At 38.7% G+C, this 16,364-nt stretch overlaps 1 protein-coding gene and 1 pseudogene across 2 annotated transcripts; both read left to right on the top strand.

Moving 5' to 3' along the window:
• The first annotated feature begins 6,044 nt into the window (after positions 1-6,044).
• LOC149830630 (leucine-rich repeat extensin-like protein 7) lies at positions 6,045-7,555 on the top strand. Its single transcript, XM_090015886.1, has one exon. It carries the CDS (start codon positions 6,205-6,207, stop codon positions 7,261-7,263), a length of 1,059 nt encoding a protein of 352 aa, XP_089872012.1. The 5' UTR covers positions 6,045-6,204; the 3' UTR covers positions 7,264-7,555.
• A 7,043-nt stretch (positions 7,556-14,598) lies between these two features.
• Positions 14,599-16,074, top strand: LOC149830629 (leucine-rich repeat extensin-like protein 2 pseudogene; annotated as a pseudogene). The gene has a single exon (XR_016433689.1). The product of XR_016433689.1 is annotated as a leucine-rich repeat extensin-like protein 2 pseudogene (transcript).
• The last annotated feature ends 290 nt before the right edge of the window (positions 16,075-16,364 follow it).

Raw genomic sequence — 16,364 nt, 5'->3', positions numbered from 1 at the left:
CATTCTTGTATAGGTGCCAGAATTTAATTTTTAGGAGTAAGGTTTCTCTCTCCTCTCTCTCTCTCTCATCGATATTAAGAGAGAGAAAGTTCCATTATATAGGCTTTTGGAGATATATAATGGGTATAAAAACCCTCCTCATCCAATAATAATTGTTTTACACAAATTGAATCCTTCTCACAAAAAATTTTCTTGATAACCAAGGAGTTTTCTCTTTTATGAAACTTGTTATTCTCTTTGTTTTCAGAGTTGATCACTTCTCTTTCTTTCTTTCTCAACTTGATGAGTTTTCTTTTGAGTGGAGTTCTTTTCAACCTGTGAAACCAATCCATCATGACGTGGATTGGATCTAGATCCTCTAACACCCCTTCGCAAGCTGAACGGGCAGTGGCTCACATGAAGCTTGTAACGTAGATCAGTACGACGAGCCGACAATAAAGGCTTCATGAGAATGTCAATTTGTTCGTGGCAGAGATGCAGCCAGCACAGAGCTCACGTTTGGCATTGTGATCCCAAACGAAGTGGACATCGATCACAATGTTCTTATTGCGGTTATGCAGAGCTTGATTAGCAGTCATATAGGTGGCATTGATGTTGTCACACCATAGCACGAGTATGGAACTAGGTGGATGATGAAGTTCAACCAAAAGTTGTTTGATGAAAGCTAACTCAATAGCCGCATTAGCAATTGCATGCTACTCAATTTTTGTGCTAGAATGAGGAACCACCTGTTGCTTATGAATGTTTCAGGAGATCAAATTGTCACCTAGATAGACAACAAAGCCACATGTGGACTTATGACCATCGAATCATCTGGCCCAGCCGGCCTAGTCATAGTATTTGGAAAGGATAGAACAAGAGGATCAAGAAATTAGAAGGCCCATGTGGAAGCCGTGTTAGATGTACCAAAGAATATACTTGACTGCAGTCCAATGATCCTCCTTTGGGTAGTGCATAAATTGACACACCTTATTAACCGAAAAAGCCAGGATGCGTAAGGGTGGCATATTGCAAGGCACCAACAATACACGAGTAAAAATATAGGATAAACAAAATCTTTAATAGAGTGGGCAGACAACTGGACATTAATAAGAAGATGAGTGGTAACATGTTTGGCCCCAAGCATAGTGTGTTTCTATAAAGCTCCAAGCGATGTTTTCCCTGGGACAAGAACGAACCAGCCTTATCTAAGGAGATGGATGCCCAGAAAATAGTGTAGAGGTCTAAGATCCTTAATGGTAAACCACTGGTTCAAAGTGTGAAGTAGATCCTGAAGAATAGGAGAGCTGCCTGTCATAATAATATCATTCACATATACCAATAAGCAAGGTTGTTAAATGCGATGAGGCGAAGCGAGGCGTTGAGCCTGCCCTTCACCTCTGAGGCGTACGCCTCTCACAACGACCTTGCTCTCAAGTATCCGTGGTAAATGAGCCTTGGAAAGCTGAAACCCCGATAATACCATTAATACGTATTCGACTGCATCAGAACGACCTTTGTTTAAGATCAGATTTGGAAAGCTGAAACCCCATCTGCAAATAATCAGATTTTTTTTTATATTTACCTTAGGCGCATCACTCTTACCATTAATACGTATTCGACTGCATCAGAGCTCATGCTTCAGCGTGCGCTTCGCCTCTGAAGCGTACCCTTCAGGTACTGAGGCTAACGCCTCTCACAACACTGCCAATAAGTACATATCGAGTGATCGTCCTTGTGCCATCAGTGATCCAGGGTAGAAACATATAATGGCGGTGATGGTACGTAGAGCATTTCACTATTGAACCCAAACTAAAAAGGGAATGTAGAGCGGGAGGGCATCCCCTTTTTTACTTAATTACATGAGAATCTTGAAGCAATCACCATTTACTATTTATAGGGATGGCCCCACCAAGCTGTCACCTCTTACCATTTTTGGCGTAATGCCCGCGACAAACATGGTTGAAAAACACAGGATCCTAAAAACCCGAAGCTTGAAACATATACACCTGCAAATCTCCCATTCACGGCTGATGGCAATAAAAAAAAAGTGTGAACAAAAGGCACTTTAATAAAGGACTAAATGTTTCAAAGAAATCAACACTTTTCATTTGAGTAAACCCTTTAGCAACTTGGTGAGCCTTGATTTCATTCTATTTTTTCAAGATCCAGTATGACCATGTATATTTTGAATTTTGGATTCAACCTTATCTGATCGGATTTGATTTGGATGCAGATCCAGATTCCAAATTCAAATCTGGCAAGATCCAGCCTGAATCTGACCTGTTTGCATCCCTGCCACAGCCTTCACTCATTAGGTCTATGAGACATGGATCCCTCAAAATTGACATGATACACGCCAATATAATGTCATGTACTTTTTTTTGGGGGCAAGTTGCAGTATCCATGTGACATAGCAGCATGCGTATATACTACATTCCAGCCAGCCTTGACCCGTCTGGCAAGTTGGCTTGATCCTTCTGCAACCTTAAGTCATCACCTTCAACTTGCAAGAAAGATATGTCGACATTCATCCTACTTGCCTCCGGCCGTTCAAAAATTTGTGGTCATTTCACTATCATACAGGCCCCATATCACATGATGCAATAATTCAAGGGTATCTTTTTCTCTCTCAAAAAAAGAAAAAGAAAATTTAAGGGTATCTTCAAATTCTATCCTCATGTTGACGATCTCGTGATTTCTGCAAGTAATTGGAAAAGCAGCGACTTATCTGATCCGCTGCTTCAAATTTGATTTTCTCGGATTCAAATTTGAATAATAAATATGGTATGAAAGTTTGATTTGCTCGGATTCAAATTTTGGATAATGACACTATGTATGGCTCATTTGCTCTCTCTCTCTCTCTCTCTCTCTCTCTCTGAAGTGTATTATGCTAGAAATTTTCAGTGTAACACGTACCACGTTACATTATCTAACGCTGAAATGTACCGAAATTTTATGATTTAAAAAAAACTTATTTTTATGTCCAGAAAACATTATCCATTCCTATCAAATAAACTATGTTAAATATATCTATAAGGACTAATTGAAAAGATGCATCTTACAACTATGATTTTTAGTAGGTGAGAACAGGTGGTCACCGAGCACGAGCACTCTCTCTCTCTCTCTCTCTCTCTCTCTCTCTCTATATATATATATATATATATATATATATATATATATATATATATATATATATATACACGGAATCAACAGTTAGATTGCACGTTCTTCAACAAAAGAGTACAATTTTTGAGGTTTGAATTTGGTTGTTGATTATCTAGCCCTAAAAAGACAGCTCTCCTGTTGTAATTGGATGATCGAAGAGCTCATTCATCCGTATGAATTCTTAATGTGCAAAAGGGAAAATTACTCTATATTTTAGTGTTCAGATGGTAAACCTATTGAAATAAATAAATAAATGAAAGTAGATATTTATTCAAATACCAGGATAACCGCGCGTTTGGTTTCAGTTTCAACATTGCAGATGGTAAACCTATTGAAACAAATTAACAAATCAAAGCGGGTTGGTATTTACAAAGATGGATTAAGTGCATCTTTTAACTAACTTCTTCAATCTCTTTTGTTCTCTAGTAAGCTTCACAAGTATGTTAAAATGCTAAAGTATCTGTTGCACCATGAAAACTACGATCTTTATAAGTTCGCCGAAAGGCTCTGCATTCCTGGCTAGGTGGTCGTTTCCATGAAAGATGTTGCTAGTCTCGTTCCTGAAGTTTGCATCTTTTGCCGCAAGGCTGATGCTGAGAGTAGTGTTGAAGGGCATGCATGGTGAACCCAATGTTGTCAGTATCGTTGAGAATTGGCTTGAATGAGATGATTCGTATCAGTCAGAAATCGACACAGAACAGGGCCAATCACGATTGGTTTATGTTTTAAATTTTTTAAATAATTATTTTCTAATATTATTTTTATATATTTTGTAAAAGCATGACATTTTCTGGATAACAGTTGTCAGCTAGATTCAACTCAGAATCGGAAGCAGCCAATTCACCTGAAAATTTCAAAACAATTAAAGGTCCGGTACAATATTGACAATTTTAATGATGAGTAATGCTACGGTGCTCTGGGAGTACCTACTCCCCAATACTATAAATCATGGTTTTTAAAGTTCTTAAAAACATACATATATACCATAATCACATGATCAAAACTTGTTTTCTACTGAATAATGTTTATAGATCAACAAAAAAAAGTTTAAAATTTTTGAAAATCTAAAGTTTCTATTAACTGGGAGTAGGTAGTGGAAGCAGCCTATCATTTAATGTGCCCTTAAACATACATCTGCTCATTAGCCTGTACTGAGCCCCTTTCTTTGGCACACAAATGTGCCCTTAAAGAAAAAAAAAATATTTGTAATCTTATAAGCCTAAAAAAGTTCTAAGGGATTTGTATTTGGTTAGTTGAGAGGTCTCGTTATGGGCTTCTCCATCATCTTGTTAGAGAACAACTCAACACACTAACAATAAATCACACTATCGATAGATCAAAAAAACAAAAAATGAGAAGAAGAGAAGAAAATCAAACACACAAGTAACAATAATTTTACGTGGTTTGATAAGAGTTGCCTACATCCACGGCTGCACTGGGTCTTCTATCATGAGATACCATATAATTACAAAAGATATATTGGCTTCTTTAAATACAAGAAGTCTAGAGCAACTTATTTTGAGTAAAATTACAAAACTACCTTTCAAAAGTATTAGCCTCTAGAGCTCTTGACCGGAAACCCCCAAGGGAGAAAGGCGACCCGTACGGGTTGGCGGGTCAGCATACCTCAACCCGAACCCGACCCGTTTATTAAACGGGTCGGCTGTGGCAAACACGAACCCGACCCGTTTAATAAACGGGTAACCCGACACGACCCGCCAACCCATTTAATAAATGAGTTGGGTCGGGTAAACGGGTTCTCAGGTTCGTGGGTCAGGTTGGCGGGTCGACGGGTTGGCGGGTTGACCCACCCGCCTAACCCGTTTATTAAACGGGTCAGCCGGGTTGGCATAGCCCCAACCCGAACCCGACCTGTTTAATAAACGGGTTACGCGGGTCGACCCGTTTATTAAACAGGTTGGCTTAAGCCCAACCCGAACCCGCCTAAGAGGCGGGTTGGCGGGTCGGGTTGGCAGGTGGTGTCAGGTTTTGCCACCCCTAGCTCTACCCTTAGTAACTCCATGCCAACTTACGGAGAAATGGGATCCATGAAAATTAATGATTTATATGAAAGTAGAAATCATGCTTCCCGTCTTGCCAAAAAGCATGAGCTCTTTGATTGATTGGTTTAATTATATCCTAAATTAGAGAAAAGGATAAAAAAGATTGATTGAGTAGTAAATCCAATGCAGAATCTGTAACTGGATGCTCCCAAAAATGGGAACGTGATGACTAGATTTGCTTGGTCATCCAAGATTGACCAGACTGATGAGCTGGATAGTTTTGCCACATTGCCCAAAGGAATAAAGCGGCAACCAAGATCAGGATCATCTAAATCTAGCCTCATGACCGACATCACATTGGTGGTGGCAATGGACATAAAGATCAGATCTTGATAGCACCATTTTTATAATATACCACATATTTGATGTGTTCAATCTATATATTAAGGACTTATTAAGTTCATGTCGTCGGTTTTGAATTGACACTAGGAGCATTCTTTACCAAAGCTCTTAATCTCTTTGTACTATAATAAGCTTTATACATATCCTAAAAAATACAGCATTTTTTTTTTCGTGAAACTGATGCGACAAAAAGATAAGCCAACAATATTATAAGATTTTTCATAAGAAGTCTTTTTTTAGGGAAGAGATAGCCATAATGCGATCTGTAGCACCGCTTTCAACTTTGTGAAGTAGCGTAGTCCTTATCCTCGTGTCTTCTTGTCCAAGTTTTGATAACTGAAAAAAAAAACCACTTTACACACTGAGTCATTTCTACTCAACTTATTGAAGATGGACTCAATTATTTCTTTTGGATTTACTACTAAAAATTTTATATATATATATATATATATATAGTAAAATATGATTAATGTGCATAAATATTTATTGAAAAACAAAATTCTTTTTTGGAAATGAAATTATAAATAAGTATCAGTCTTTCTTGGAGGCATTCCTTGTTTACAATTTCCACTTTTTTGTTTCATGTTTCTCATAGAAAGGGTACCATTCCAAGCTCCACATAAGTTTAGGTGACTCCATCGTCTTTGGCCGAATGATTCTTAGGCTCACTTTCCTTCTCTTTTGTTCCTTCATCTGTGTTTGCCCAACCTCTGCGTTACTCCTGAACCTCAAGCTCGAGGTTGCTTTCACTGTGCTCCAGGTATGGAGATCCACCATAACCATTGATCTGAAAAACATCATGCCCACCTGGGTTGGACTAGATATATGCAGCTACACCGGGATCTACTGCGGCTTGTCGCTGGACGACAATATCACCATAGTTGTTGCCGGAATAGACCTCAACCACTTTGGTCTTTGTGGGACCTTGCCGGAGGAGTTGGGCTTACTGACTGACCTAGCATTCATCCACATCAACTCCAACCGGTTCACTGGCTCCATACCCGAATCCTTTCGGAATCTCAAGTTACTCAGTGAGCTTGATCTGAGCAATAACCAATTTTCTGGCAAATTTCCATCAGTTGTCTTGTCGCTGCCATCACTCAAGTTCCTTGATATCCGGTTCAACGCGTTTGATGGGACACTTCCTGCGAAACTTTTTGACATGAAATTAGATGCATTATTTGTGAATAACAATAATTTCATGTCAATAATCCCAGAGAACTTGGGGAATTCCCCGGTCTCCGTAGTGGTGTTTGCTAACAACAACATAAGTGGGAGTTTACCCAAGTCTATAGGCAGGATGGGATCAACCCTGAACGAGATCTTGCTGCTCAATAACCCATTGTCTTCATGTATCCCCCCTGAGATAGGAAATCTCGCCCAGCTAACGGTTCTGGATATCGGGTCAAACCAACTTGTGGGAGGCTTACCTGAGAGCATGGGAGGCATGAGGAGCTTGGAGCAGCTGAATGTGGCACATAACCAACTTTCCGGAAAGATCCCCACCAGCATCTGTGAGTTGCCGAGGCTCCGGAATTTTACATATTCGTACAATTACTTTGACACCGAGCCAGCGTTTTGCTTGAATCTTCCTAGCTACTCCGACGAGCAGAATTGCATCCCATACAGGCCGGGCCAACGGCCGGAGGAGGAGTGCACCAAGCACTCAAGCCCGGTGGACTGCACTACTGCCAGCAGCAGCCCTGCATGATCGATTCCATATTGTTGCTGCTGCGATCTCCACCACCATCACTACCAACATTACTACAATAATGATCCTGCCAACTTCTGGTTCCATCTGTGGAACCCGACCCGCTTCAGATTCCAAACTATGATGGATGACACCCGGCCAACACTACTAAAAATAAAATGGTTGGTAATTCATGTGGGACCTATTTGCTTCTCCACCTTTCCTTTTGAGCTATATGTGTGAAATAGAATACTAGAGCTTGATAGAATAATGCAAAATAATGACAATCCTATTACGGCTGGTTCTTGAAAAATTAGTCCTTCAGGCAAATAATTTAGGATATATTTTTTTTCTAATTTTTACTTTTTGTGTGCTTGATAACACACTGATGCTATGCAACCTACTCAATCATGCAATTCAAACGAGAACAGATCAGGTTCAAGAGACCTTGGATACCGTCCATCATCAAAATGAGCAGCACCCAAAGACCATCAAGAGACCTACATTTGTACTATCTTAGCTGAGGAGTCCTGAGTTCAAATTCCGCCGTCTCCCAATTTGGCCAACAGAAAGTAGAAAGGCGCCAAATTGGTGTCACTAAAATTTCCACTAAACAATAAATTAATTAAAGTCGCCCCTTCGTGTTAAAGAAAACCAACAACAAAATCATAACTTTGGAGAAGATGGCTACTGGGTTTTTCTTTTTTATTTTGACACTGTAACTCTCATTGTCTCTAGTAATGGAGCATCATTTTCTTGGTGTGAACAGTATCACTTTTTCGTTTTTGTTCCATTGTCTGCAACAAGACAAACTCCAACTTGAATACACGCTATAGAAGACGAAAGAGAAATGGGAACATATCCACCCATCTAACTCCACTTGCTAATTAAAGGCAATTCAAATTCCAGATAAGGATGGGCAGATTTTTTGCGCGACTGGGAATCAGGGTAACGATAGGGCTGGAAAACGAGGCAAGCACAGCTTGGTTTGTGAGAAGCTCAGATCAACTAGAAAATTGAACTCGGCGAGCCTAGCTATGAGTAAATCAAAAAATGTTACGTTGTACACTAGTGTGAAAGTCCAATGAGTTGTAGCACCATATTTGTTTTTTTCGTAAATCCATCACGTATAAGACCCAATGCTGAGCAGTTTGCCAGAGTGTAGAAATCAATATCTTCAAATCGATACAATATCTTACAAATCGATAGTACAAATCATGTTAGGACTGTTATGCCTAAACCTTGGACAAACGGTTTCTTCACTTACCTTTTCACTTGACCAAAAGTTTCCGCAGTGATCATCGTTACCCCAATATGGTAGTTCATCTTGAAATTCAATGGAGTATGGCAATCGGCGGATGAAACTCTGTTGAACGAAGCATTGATAATAGTAAGGTTAAAACACGAAGTAACAAGAGTAAATCAAAAAATAAAATAAATATATAAGAGAACCGATATACCATGAAATAAGGGGTGACTATGCATCTAGTATTGGTTGTTGTGTTGCTTTGAATATACATGACGAAATCGAATATAGTCTGTTTGCAATAAATATGCACATGTTAACATACATACCCATGGCATACGTAAATATATAACTGATAGTGGTTTCATATGTACAAAATTATTGATAGTGTTTCCTTCTGCAAATTCGTATTGTAGTCGATTGATGTTATCTTAGAGCTCTTTGCTGAGTTTTCGGGCACAAATTTTTGTGGATGTTTCACTAACATTAGCAGAATATTTAAGACACGATATTGAAATTTCTTTCTAAAGTACACAACACAAATCAAATATATGCCATAAAAGAGACAAATTTTGAAGAAACTCATCACGAAGTTTTGAAAATATACGCCTGATTCACCATCGCTGGTCATGTAGCTATCATCGTCTCCTTTCTCACCATCACTGGCCGTGTAGTTGTCATTGTCTCCATCATTGACATCGATACCCCCTTTGCGATGAAGCAGGTTATATGTTTGATTCATGAACACATCGTTTATAAAAGAAACGTCAGTTCATCTGTTCCTTAATCACAAAGCAAACCGAGACGACACCCTCCTGAACTTGTGTGACATGTCATTCATATATAAAGGAAGCGTCGTTTTACTTACTGCCAGTTTTCAAAAATCGTGTACAAATAAATTTCATTATGCATTAATTAAATGAAAAAATATTGTTTCATCTGCTTTTTACTGCTTTTTACAAAACTAGTCAACGCAATAGGACATATCAAGCAAATCACGATAGCACGTATCGTTACAATGATATCGATTTGCAACTAAGTATCAATTTGTAGTTTACTAAGTCTAAACATCGTGTCGATTTGTTTATTATTTTTCTTGACATATCTTTCACATTGATAAAGCTCATAACAACAAATCGTGATAGGACAAATATTGTTATATTATGAAACTTAAAGTCTTTTGGTTATAAGTTGATTTGTATTTATCAAGTTAACCAGATTTCTAGTTTAACAATAAATATCATGTTGATTTATTTTTTCTTCCTCTTTTTCATCTTTTAGCAGTCATTATGTAAATCGCCATAGAACAAATCGTTAACATAGACAAAGCTCATCAATGCAAATCGCGATAGGCCAAATCATTACAGTAAAATCGATTTGCAACTGTGACTTAAATTGGTATCAAGTTGTAAATCTTTTTGTATTTATGAAGTTACCTTAATTTTTACTTTATCTAGTCTAAACATCATCTCAATTTGTTTATTGTTTTACTTTTCTGCCTTTTATTATTCAGTCATTGTGTAAATTGTGATAGGATATATGGTTCATATAGACAAAGCTCGTCAATGTAAATCTTGATTGTGTGATGGGTTTAGGTGGGGGGGGGTGATTGGATTGGGTTGGTTGTGAGACTCATTTAGCTCTCCAAACCCAATCTACATCCTAAACCCTAAAACCCGAAATTCTAAACCCTAACCCCTTAAACCCTAATCCCTACAACATAAAACCCAAAAACCTAAACCTAAAACCTAAAACCTAGACCCTAATCCCTACAACATAAAACCCAAAAACCTAAACCTAAAACCTAAACCCCTAAATCCTAAACCCTAAAATCCTAAACCCTAAACCCCAATTCCTACAACATAAAACCCCAAAACCTAAACCCTAAACACCTAAACACCTAAACACCTAAACCCTAAACCCTAAACCCCAATCCCAATAACATAAAACCCCAAAACCTAAACCCTAAAGCCTAATCCCAACAACATAAAACCCTAAATCCTATACCCTAAACCTTAAACCCCAATCCCTACGTACAACATAAAACCCAAAAATCTAAACGCTAAACCCTAAACACTAAACCCCTAAAACCCTAAATCCTAAACCCCAATCCCTACAACATAAAACCCAAAAACCTAAATCCTAAACACCTAAACCCGAAATCGTAAACCCTTAAACCCTAAACCCTAAATCCTAAAACCCTAAGACATACAATATCGATATGTCTTTGTTTGTCTTTGTGAACGATATCGATATATAATATAACGATTTACTCATATCGATTTGCAACTGTTACTGTGACAACGATGTCTTTCTTTGTATTTGTGAATGATATCGATATGTAATATTGCAATTTACGCATATCGGTTTGCAACTGTTACTAAAATATTGTGAACGAAACAGTGAAATCGATTTTCAACTGTTACTTAAATCGGTCTCAAGTTATAAATCGATTTGTATTTATGAAGTTACCCCAAATAAGGGTGTCAATGGGTTGGATTTGGTTCAGACCCAGGTGAACCAACCCTAGACCTGATTTGAGATTTTGGTACCGGGTCTGGATCTGGTCCAATCAAACCTACTATTGGAGAAACCATAGTTGGATCTGATCATGATTACATGAAACAGACCCAAACCATACCCGACAAATTTAAATTTTGTTTAGATTGAAAATTTGCTGATCTTAGTTGGAACTCAGGTTGGGCCTGGGTCAGGTATGAAAGTTCACAAGCCATATCCAGCTCCATATATTACCGGATCCTTCGGGACTGACCCAGATTCCATTAGAACCTTTTTATCTGTCACCAAACCCTGACCCTACAGGGTTTGGTATAGACGGGTCCAGGTCAAACCGGACCCATTAACACTTCAACCCCCAAAGTACTCAAAATCATAAAGGAACAAGACGTGTCACCTTTTGAGCACAAACCCTGTTAATAATGAAAGACCAATCTGTTGCCAGTTGGATAAACCCAACAAATCTTCTTTGGATGAGAGATCACAATCAAACATCAGGAACAGTAAGATATTCATATGACCGACAAACAATTTAAAGCACCTAATTTTAAAGCCACCACTCAACTAACTTGCACTATAATTGAGAGGAAAATGAGGAAGAGCAAATAACTTGTCAAGTGTAACAAGAATCATTTTACTCCATGAAAGCTGATATCTGTATTTTTATTATGTCTAGTGCATTTAAGTTGCATGTGAAACGAAAGACTGAAAGTAGTCCCACACGTTAATGCTTACCTTATGGTGACCACCTAACATTAAGAAATAGTTAGACAAGATGACGTGTTGCCATTTATTTTAGTGAAAGTGATCTTTGTGAGGCAATGTTGTCAAAATCGTATCGGCTATCGAATCGTTTGGCCAACGATTCAGGTGAATCTGCCGATACCAATTCTCAAGTAAATCGTTCTGAATCGGCTAAAAAAATAATTAAAAAATATTTTTTGTCAATCAGAACGCGACACATGTTAAAACCATTAAAATAATTTTAAAATAATAATAAAAATTAATTTTAAGCATTTGTTTACATTTATTAAAAAATAGCCGATTCAGGTTAGTGTCATATCTATTTTCTGCCGATACGTTATGTCGCACTAATACTGGGAAAAATATTAAAATACTCGTTTATGTTAGCTCAGTCCAAGAATTAATTGACACAGCACCTATTAGCTGAGGATAGGTTGATTTGAGGCAGCTTTCTGACCAGGTCGGTAAAACCTGTCTTATTTGGATATATAAACTGTGACTTTGTTAAGAGATTACCATTTCTAAGACCAAGCTCCTGATTGTAAACTGGACAGGTTTATAGCTCTTAATCCATGTTCCAGATTGTACCTTGCTTGAATTTAGGGATGCAAATGGTCCTGATCCAATCAAACCCTTGATCCAGATCCGACATTTGTATCAAATGTAGAACTTCAAAGTAATATATGAAGGTATAAATGGACTGGATTCACTCATGTGGTCAGAATGGGATCTACTCGTCCATATACATCTTCGTACTCTAATGACATACTCCTTGTGAGATTTCTTTCTTGCAAGTTGTTTTCATCAATGTTAGATGAATTCAACATATTCAATTGTTGTGAAAACGATAGATACACAATCGACGAATCAACAAGCAAATAAACGAGAAGAAACAAAAGAAGAGATCAAACCACACGAGGAACCGAAATTTACGTGGTTACAAAAATTGCCTATGTCCACGACTGCACTGAAACCTTATTATTCGATTCTGAGATGTCTTACAAAGGGAGGATGACCCTCTTTAAATAGAGGAAGCCAAAGAGTATTATAAAAACTCTGCCAGTGTAGTTTAGATATTACAAGGAGTCAGGGGCGTAGCTAGGGGGGGGCAGGACTGGGCTGTAGCCCAGTCCTGCCTCCCGAAACAGTTAAAAAAAAAAAAATTTAAATCCCAGTCCTAGCCCAGCCCTGATTCCATATGAAATAGATTTTTATCCACTTTTGTAGCCCATCCCAGTCCTAGCCCAGCCCTGACTGCAGCAAATAGTTTGATTTGTCCACATGAAATAGATTTTTATTAATAATTGTAGTCATTTTTTATTTTATCTAAAAAAAAATTTTTCGGGGCCGCTGCCCCCGAACCCCCGACTATCTCACAAATAAATTTTTTTTTGCTACACCCCTGTTTGCCCCCCCCCCCTCACATGAATCCTAGCTACGCCCCTGCAAGGAGTCTACGTGACTTTTGTAATTCGATCCTACAAGAAGTCGAAGGTAAAATTATAAAACTACCTTACAAAAAAGTATATGATTCATATCTAGGTAGGGAACATCCACCACACTCCTCCAACATGAATTTGATAGAATCGACCTTTGGATCATATGTTTTCAGCAAAGAAAACATGATCGAGTTTTTAGTCATAAGCTTTTGGTGTTTTTGCTGCTATTGATTTTTGAACCGCCAACAAAATCAAGCACACTGGTCAAACTCAAGCAATTAAAATGCCGATCTTCACTTAATGGAGCATGTAGGTCAAATCTACAACATGAGATTTGATGAAACCATCCTGCAACAAAGACAACTCATGAGGGGTATGGCATAATTAGGTTAAACAGATAAGCATCAATGGATCACATTCCCATGTGGTTTGATCTTTAAGGATCCATATGTACAAAATGCTTGTTTTCAGCCATTCTTTTATCAGATATAGTAGCACCAAATAAAATTTTGATCCAAAGTCAACTCCACCTCAATGGATCTTGTTTGGATCCAAATTTGTGACCTATTGTTTAAAAATTTGGATTTAGATTCAAATCAGAAATGATCTGGGCTGTATCCGATCTGTTTGCACTTCTAGCTGAATTCTTGTTCAGGTAAGGCATAGCTGACCTAGGTTGTGGAACTTAACTGGGCAGGAGAGCATTACAAATGAAATCCCGTAAGACAAAGTAGAAGACATTAACTCACTGGACCCGACCATAGCTAATTGTAGTTGAAGTTAATGGAGTACAGCTTGGAGGATACTTTCTCCAGATTTTTTTTTATTCCTAAGAAATATAAAAAAAAAACAAAAGCAAAAGCAGGAAGATGATGCCTTCTCCATTACCAAAAACAACAACAAAATTCAACGCTTGTAATCTTTCATCCCTTCCACATCAAATCCAATCGGACCCCTTGAAAGCAATTGTTCATCCAATGACGTGTTTGAGTAAATAATATTTATCTAGATAAATATATAAAGAAAATAGGAGTCCTTGTGACCACAATGAACCCTATAGCGGTGCACCTTTTATGTGTCTCACTGTATGCACCATTACCTTGAAAAGTTAATGGCTTATCTTTATGGTGAGGTGAACAACTCATGTAGGATCATATCAACATAAAATAAAAATGAAAGCCATTGGTTGTCAAGATCGATGGCCCCTGACCAACTTGCAAAATTTGATCAATTGATTCATAAACCCAAATCATCAATGCATGAGTTCAGACGATTACCTGAACTAAATGATTCTTTGTTATAGCACACTTATGACTGAATGATCATGTACTGTATATATTAAGATCGTCTCAACTCAGGTAATTACATTACATAGGCTTCAAATAATTGAAGGAAACAGAGAACTTTGTAGTAATTATATTTTATATCAAAGATAGTAAAGGAAGGCATCTTGATTTAGTCAAACATATTAAACAAACAAGCAAATGGTAGTAGGTTTTGTCTTCATAGATAAAGTATTCTTTGCATCCTTTACATAAGTCTTTCCATATCTTTGCTGTTCGGTACGTTCATCTGTCTCTCTTTTCTTCCATTTCTTTCGTTCTTTCCTTCTTGCTTCAGCCTGAAGATATTGTTTTAGGCTCAGCTTCATCTTGAAGGTTGCTTCATCACCATTGTGGCGTAATGATACCAAGGTTCACTTTACTCATTTTTTGCTCCATCTGTTTTTTCTCCACTTCCTCGGCTTGGTTATTGAACCCCAGGCTCCAAAATGCATATGTAGCCCTCCAGGCATGGAAGTCTGCCATATACTCCGACCCGAATAATATCACTGGGACCTGGACCGGTTACGATGTATGCAGCTATACCGGTGTCTACTGTGCCACGGCCCTCGATGACAGTTGCACCACGGTCGTAGCCGGGTTAGACCTTAACCATTTTAATCTAGGTGGATACTTGCCGGAGGCGCTAGGCCTATTGACCGACTTGGCCTTGTTCCATATCAACTCTAACCGGTTTAGCGGCACCATACCCCAGTCTTTCAAAAATCTTCAGCTACTCTTTGAGCTTGACTTGAGCAATAACCAGTTCCATGGCTACTTCCCCTCAGTCCTACTGTGCTTATCATCACTCAAATTCTTGGATATCCGGTTCAACGCATTCGAGGGGAGCCTACCCGCGAAGCTCTTCGACATGAAGTTAGATGCATTGTTCATAAACAACAACAATTTCCGGTCGACAATCCCGGAAAATTTCGGGAATTTGCCTGTCTCGGTAGTGGTATTTGCTAACAACAATCTAAGAGGGTGCTTGCCTAAATCCATAGGCAGGCTTGGCTCGACGGTCAACGAGATCTTGCTGCTCAATAACTCATTGACTTCTTGTATTCCCAACGAAATCGGGTATCTTACAGAGGCCACGGTTTTTGATATCGGGTACAATGAGTTTGTGGGTCCTTTACCCGATAGCATAGCAAACATGAAAAGTTTGGAGCAGCTGAATGTGGCCCATAACAAACTTTCTGGGGAGATCCCGGCAAGCATCTGTGAGTTGCCGAGGCTCAAGAATTTCACGTATTCATACAATTACTTTGACGGTGAGCCTCATGTCTGCCTAAAGCTGCCGGAGCACGGCGCAATGTTCTCTGATCAGAAGAATTGCATTCCAGATCGGCCCGCACAGCGGTCCGAGGAGGAGTGTGCCATGTACTCACACCCAGTGGACTGCATCACCGCTAGCTGCTTCCCACCACCACCACCACCACCACCGCCACCACCACCAGCACTATCTCCACCACCACCACCAGAGTTCTCCTGCCCGCCTACGGATCCCTATGTACAACCCGACCCACCTCCGGGTCCAAACTGGCCGTGAGAGCGCTCTTTTCCTACTTTTGAGGCTAGCCGACACTATTTTATAATGATAAAGTCCTCGTCATATCTTCTTCAATCATGATATTGTTTGGTGACTCATATGAGGCCCATTTTATTTTTCATGTCCTTCATATATACATATTTCTATCAGTGTTAATGGTTCTAATGTGATAGATATAGTATGTCCATGTAATTTGGGTGGAATAAATAATGTAAAATACTAATCTCTTTTGTTATAGCTATGGAAATAATTTGGCATATAAAATTTGTTTCCTATTTTTCCTGTGTAACTGTGGCGTGATG

Source organism: Nuphar pumila, chromosome 8, assembly GCF_984573655.1.
Source record: "Nuphar pumila chromosome 8, dmNupPumi1.hap1.1, whole genome shotgun sequence".
In the NCBI taxonomy this organism is placed as follows: domain Eukaryota; kingdom Viridiplantae; phylum Streptophyta; class Magnoliopsida; order Nymphaeales; family Nymphaeaceae; genus Nuphar; species Nuphar pumila.
The sequence above is the reverse complement of the archived record's forward strand: the minus strand, read 5'-3'. Positions and strand labels throughout refer to the sequence as shown.

Coding starts and splice junctions, on each gene's coding strand:
- LOC149830630 (XM_090015886.1), top strand. CDS start 6,205: ATGATTCTTAGGCTCACTTTCCTTCTCTTTTGTTCCTTCATCTGTGTT.